The following is a 6747-nucleotide window of genomic DNA, read 5'->3' as shown; positions in this document are numbered from 1 at the left end:
CGGCCTCACCAGTGCCGAGTACAGGGGCACGATCACTTCCCTACTCCTGCTGGCCACACTATTTCTGATACAGGCCAGGATGCCATTGGCCTTCTTGGCCGCCTGGGCACACTGCCGGCTCATGTTCAGCCGGCTGTCAACCAGCACCCCCAGGTCCTTCTCTGCTGGGCAGCTTTCCAGCCACTCTTCCCCAAGCCTGTAGCTTACTGTAGAGAAGTATATATCTAAAATATCTCAGATGACTTGTGTTAGAAGGCTGTTATTAATATGGTGTAAGTGTACCTGGCCTGTCAGAGAGCTGAAATAAGAAAAAAAGAAATGAGATGAAAGGAAATTGGGATGGATTGTTCATGGAGTGTGTAAAATAGAATTGGGGCCTCTCCCGCAAGACTTTTGAGCAAAAATAGGGGAGAAAAGAAACTGTGTGTATAACTTGTTGAATATCAGTTATTAAAACAAAGCAGTTTCTTACTTGATATTTCATGATGTTGTCTCTAGTGTAAAGGAGGAAATTGGTGTTCACAGCTTCCGGAGAGCTGGGCAAGCCTGCAAGTTCTCTCCCTGGGATCCCAGACCAAGGGGGGCTATCTGTAAAGCATCCAAGCCTTTTGTAGCAAACTTCCCTTCCTGGGGTACGCAAAGAAAAATGTTAGTGTTCTGGGAACGTAGCAGGTTAGGCATTCACCACTTTACAAGAAGCCGGCAGGACAGTGTTTATACCAGGGAAGTGGAAAATGGTTGATTCAGATTAAGATGGCACCCGTGTTTATTTTTCATTAAGGGGCTCAGTTGTGGTCCTGTGCCTTGTGCAGGTAGCAGGGACTTCAACTTCAAGACCAATTCCTGTTTCAAGCATAGAGTAGAGCTAGTTGGTGAACTCATGACTTATTTTGTCAAACATATTGTTAATGCAGCCATCAGAAAAAGACAATAAAATCTTGATCTTTTATGGATCCAGAGAACAAACCAGCTTTTGCTGCCAGCAGAGAGCAGTCCTTCAAATTAGTGCTAAGGCTCCAGGGATTATCTAAATTGTTAGTTCTTGTGCAACAATTCATGAAGGAGTAAAATGAAACCAAAACATTAAAACAGATACCTCTGGTTGCTCCATAATGTACATTGAACATATCTCCCTTATTTTTTTTATCACCATAAGATTTTAGTGGAAGCAATGAAGCGGATTTTGAGTGGAAGCCTAGAGCAAAGCACAGCCTTGGGAAGTGTGGTCTGTGCCTGAAGGACTAGAGTTTCCCAATTTCTGTTGTGGCTTTAATACAGTAATGATGCAAATATGACATAAGGGTGTTACCATTAAATGTCATCCTTACCCACTATTATAGCACAACAGTTGTGAAATCCCAAATAATTTTTATTGCTATTAAAAAGATACCGAAAAAAATGAGAAACTATTGTTACCTAGGATAGGTGACAGATTCATACTACATCAGACCGTGACTTACTCTATTCGTTACTCTGTATGAAACGCAGGGGTAGAGTGATAGATACTGGAAATACATCTAGAGAAAGAGAAGATTTGATTGTGGAGCTGCAGCTAGAGACTCCACAAGTGATGCAGTCATTTTCACAGGGGCCTTTCCTCTGATGCCAGCGAACTTTTGGGCTGTGTCTTTTTGTTTCTCTCTGCTCTTCCTGTGTGTCTGTCCCTGTTGAACTATTCTTTCCAATAGGTAAAGATGTGTTTTGGACTGGGACTATTTTCTTGTTCTCTGCATAGCACTGTGAAGAGTAAGTGCCTAGGCTGGCATTACAAGAGTTGTGTCTACTGTAAATGCTGGTGTGGGTTGAGGGTGGGTAGGGGAAACTGTTTTGAAAGAATTTTAGTATCAATTCATATATAAAAATACCTTTCTAATTCCCATTCTGTTTGCTAGCTGCAAAAACCTTTACAGAATTAAAAACTAATAGGTTGAATGTGGGAAATAAATGACGTAACTCAATGCTCCTAATGAAGAAGTCTGTTAAATCCATTCCAAAGCACATCCTTTTTCTAAAATATAGTTATTCTGGTTACACCAGCTGCACACAACAATTTTTACTGTTTATAGATTTTATCAACTGTGTGTCTTACCTCTGGCTGCAACAAGAAGAAAAAGAGTAGTGATCCATACTGCAAACATCTAAAGCAAATAAGAACACAGTTCAAACCTAATTAAAAATAGAACCCGGAATTCACCTGAGGGTTTCCTTGACCCATTAAAAAAAAAGTCATAGTGACCATAGGAGTACTTCAGGCATTTAATGAGTTGGATCCAAAAGAATCAACACTTTCTTAAAGATAGCAAGGTTTCAAGAAAATACCTTTGGGATTCTTTCTGTTTGCCATGGAGATTTTGCATATGCAGGATGTCCTCTAAGCATCTCTTAAAGATTGTCTACCTGACCTTGACAAACAGAAGCTTTTTTTTTCTCTAGAGCTGTAATTTATGGGCAAGCAAATGAAATTCTTAAAACATTTGCATCAACATTTTTTTACAGAGTGAAGTTTCTTCTAACATTTAGTAGAAAAGTTACTCATAGAATTGCTATTCAGTGATTGTATTTAAAAGAACCCAGGAACAAACTTAATTTGTGTTTCTAAATCATATAGATAGTCTTGAAAACTCATTTTGATCATTGCAATCATCCATGTACACTTATCAGCCCTGATCTGTTTGATCACTTAATCACCAGCTGATAGGTAAGCATCGGAGTAAATGGAGCCAGTCATTTACTTCGAGGTGAAGTAGGGAAAGCATTTTAAGTGTAGTCTTACTACTAGTAACTTATCTTCAAAGGAAAGAAGATCATTCTTAGAAAACTCTAATATCAGTCCCTGATCCTCCAATGAGTCCTGCACAGGCAGAGTCTTGCATACCCTTCCTGCCCTCCCCACCCCTAGTCCCCCCAGGCCCCTGAAGTCAGTAATACACTGTTAGGAGCAAAGAGTTCATCCCTGTGAAATCCACTGCAGGTTCAAGCATGTCCTGCTTCCATCTCCTCTCCTCCAGCCACTCACCAGATACCTCATACCTTATCACGATGCACCTAATTTAAGTTCCTTAGATGCTCTTGTCTCCAACGTATCCCATTTTACCTTGGCAAGGCTCAGAGCGAGTTCTTTGGTCCACCACTCAGTTGGTTGTGGCAAGCCTTGCAGAAGCCCTTTGAGAAGCCTGGAACGAAGCAGGACAGCACTGCGCCTGCCCAATGAGGGCATGCAGTGGAGGGACGCTCACCCTGCCGCTGCTGCACAAGGCTTGGGTTCCCAGCTGCATCTGTGACTTTGTTGGCTAGTGACAAAAGAGATCTTGTGTCAGGCATGCTTCATCTGAGATAACACGAACAAGGTCAGACCAATTGCTGCGTGACTCCACCTGCTTAATGCAAAGTTTCAAACAGGGTGTTATTGTCATCCATCGGTAATTATTTTTAAAGCTAAAAAGTACTGGGAAGTGTCATATAAACACTGAACAAACACACAGCCTTTCAGGATCAGGAACAAGGCTCTTGCCATGGGCTGCTCGTCTTGGTGTGATGCTGAGTTGGGATTCAAGTGACTTGGCATCACACCAGAAGGCTGTAGCAGAGCCCCAATCTTTTGGGTCCTACTCCAGAGTTTTAATAGCAAAACCATCCTTCCTGGAGCTGATCCCTGCCTTAAATAATTTACAGTCTTAAGCAAAATTTTCAAATTTGTATTTGATAGTTAAGTCTACCATTACAACATCAAGACACAAACAAGGTGTTGTGGGATCAGCTAGCATATATGTTTAAGCTGTTACCTGAGAAAAGGCAGAAAGAAGAAAGAAGGATGAAAAATAGTAAAAAAATTAAATTGCTCAGTTTGTCATCTGTTATTTGTTCGTCTTGCAGTTCTCTTGTCTATAATTTTGCTAGTGGATGAATTACCTGACTTTTCTTTGAAAAGACGACAGAAATGCTTTTAAACAGGGGAGAATAGTTCTTTGGGCAGATTGTCACCACATTCGATCACCATGAATCTTCATAATTAAATTGTATTAATTGCAGTAATTTTCATTTTTAGTACTTTGATAATGATGTCTTTTCAAGTAGTACTATAGTGTTGTCATACTATGATGTTAACATTTCTGATCAGGCTTTCCTAGAAATCTTTGTTCCTGTATGTAGACACAAATGAGAAACTAGCAGCTCAACATTTTAATGTTAAACCCTTTAAGTATATTGGGTCACTACTGGCACCTCCTAAGCCAAGGGTGTACAGAAAGGGGAGACTCCCTTTTGGTATAATCCTTTCCACTGACTGATGACTTATCTCATATCTAGCACATACAATTATGAACTGGGTTAAAGTGGTTTTTAAGAGTTCTAGGTACAAAAACATTTGCAGGTTTGTTTTTTTTTTTTTTTTGCTTAGCTAGCCCTGAAAGGTTAATTACTTCAGATACAGATTGTAGAAGCAAATAGATCTTCCATCTCTGTGCTCCGTAATCCTAGCAGAAAATTAAGAAAGAAGGTTAGTGTGTAGCTCAGGGAGTTTGGTTTTTTCATTTCTTCAGGACTAAGTTAGTCCAGCAAAGTGTTGAATTAGTCACATTAAAATTCATTTGAGTTATCTTCTGCTCACATAATTAAAGACTGTTTTTAGGGTGCAAACTGGTCAGTTAACCAGTCACCAATAGAATTCAGCAAACAAAAATCCTGACCAGGTGTTTGGAAGAAATTGTTAAAAGAAACACTCAAAAAAAAAGTCTCCTTCCAAGTTATCCTAGGTCATCCTGGCCAAAACTGGATTCAGTGATAGTTACAGGTGCTCAGAGCTGTCATACTACAGCATATGGTATACTCAGATCTGGTGATCAGGTGCTCAGATCTGTGATACAGTATCACATTCAAAAGGAGTGGATGCTTGGTTTTGTATATGTTTAAGCATTTATAGACAAACTCAGAAAGGCTGATTCACTAGAATTTAAGGGACCCACAGAAAATTAGTATCTAATCTACATTACCTGCTTCTGATTTAATTCTATCATATATAATATTGGACAAAAACCTCACTTCTTTCTATCCTCACAATTTCTTCCCACTTCAGAAGTAGAGTTTACTGCAGAAGCAGGTCACTCAAACTTTTACATTAACCTAGTTGACTCAGTAAATTATTCTTGTTAATTTGAATTCATAGGTTTTGCCTATAGAGAGTATTTTGGTGTATACGCTCTCTGGGGAACTCAAGAAATCAGAATCACCCATTACATTAAGAAGCCTTTCTGGAACCTGGTATTATAGTCCCAAACCATACCTCAACCCTCCGCTGCAACATGGACTTCAGCAGCAGTCTGGTGGTGAAGATTTCAGATAACTTACAAGATTCAGTGACTTTGCCAAGTTAAAATTAGAATGACAAGATATTTAAGGGCTTTTGATTTTACCTGTGATGAGAGCATCGTCTCACATCCTAGATGCAAACATGTACTATGCAATTCTTATAAATCATCATTCTAGCTAGTATTGAGCATCAATTGGAGCTTAACTTCTCTAGGCTTTTCTCAGAACACAAAGTGATTATTTAGTGAAGTTCACGCTGCCTTTCAGCAGTCAGTGAGACACCACAGCTCTCCTCCAGTGTTTAAGACAAGGTTAGTGGGAGAGCAAGGCATCTTCATATTTGTAACGAATTAGTCAGAGGATTTACAAGCACGAAATGGGTTTTCTATGCCAGTTTACTAATACCAGAAAAGCTTGTAGCTCAGCAGCATTGTTAGAAGTCAGCACTTCTGTGTCAGCATCTAGAAAACTTCTCACTTTAACGGGGTTATTCGGGGTCCATGCAGGAAGTAGCAAGCCACAAAGTGCTGATTCTCTGTGCCTTAGAATTTCTTGAGAATTTCTCTTCCATGAACTTGTCCAAGCTGCTCCTGAATTCATGCACACTTCTAGCACACCCAGCATCCCGTATCAAACAGCTGCACATTGTAATTATGCAACTGTGAGAAGAATAATCTCCTTTCATTTGTCTTGAGGTGTGCAACTGCCAGATTCATTTCAGGCCCCCGTTACTAGTATGGAAGAAAATGAACAAGTCATTTTGTATTTGCCTTCTCCATGATCCTCTTCATTTTATAGACCACATTCACACATCTCTTTTCCAGGCTGACTTCTGTTTTTCCCTTATATGCCAGAGGAGGTGGTAAAATGACTGCTTATTCCATTCGGCTGGAGTAGATGAACATTACTCTTTTGCCCTCTGTTACCAAAACCAGTAAGGAAAATTCCTTCTGTCCTGAAGTTTTGTCAATGAATGTGTGTTTTCTTGAGGGATGAAGTGGCCAAAGGTGGAAGAAGGTTCCTTCTGTAGCTCAAAGACAGCTTTGTGCAGTCTCTCCTAAAAGCTCCCTTCTATAGCAACATCTGTAAGAGAGGAACTTAATGTGATGAGGTACAGTGCATATAATATGTTATGAAAAAGAATAGAACTAATAGGGATAAGTAATCTAAGTTATTGTGCAGGGCTGTTTATGTTATTTTTTTCTCTTTTTGTCCTTTAATTGTAATTGTACCCACTTGTCATGTCTTAACCTGAAGAGCAAACTTTCTGGGCAGGGACTTACCTACCTACCTCTGCATGTCGTGGGGCATGTAACTGAGTTTTGGGTAGTATATGAATCTTTTTTATTATAAATGGTGACAGTAATGTAAAGGTCACCTTTTCCAGCACATCAGTTGTAAGGCCTTCCCTAATGAAGTAACACTTTTGAATAAAAAACCTTA

At 39.7% G+C, this 6747-nt stretch overlaps 1 protein-coding gene across 1 annotated transcript in view; it reads right to left on the bottom strand.

The window, feature by feature from the left end:
* Positions 1-2138, bottom strand: part of LOC103897913 (pancreatic lipase-related protein 2) — a 17231-nt gene extending 15093 nt beyond the window's left edge. Inside the window, exons 1-2 of the mRNA XM_019471682.1 lie at positions 2090-2138; positions 473-627 (exon numbers count right to left, since the gene is read on the bottom strand). Coding sequence (XP_019327227.1) covers positions 473-627; positions 2090-2138 — 204 coding nt within the window. The remainder of the gene's footprint in view (positions 1-472; positions 628-2089) is intronic.
* Between the last annotated feature and the right edge of the window lie 4609 nt (positions 2139-6747).

The sequence above is a fragment of the Aptenodytes forsteri genome, unplaced genomic scaffold, assembly GCF_000699145.1.
Source record: "Aptenodytes forsteri isolate BGI_AS27 unplaced genomic scaffold, ASM69914v1 Scaffold15, whole genome shotgun sequence".
Classification (NCBI taxonomy): Eukaryota; Metazoa; Chordata; class Aves; order Sphenisciformes; family Spheniscidae; genus Aptenodytes; species Aptenodytes forsteri.
This window is presented reverse-complemented; position numbering and strand designations above follow the sequence as displayed.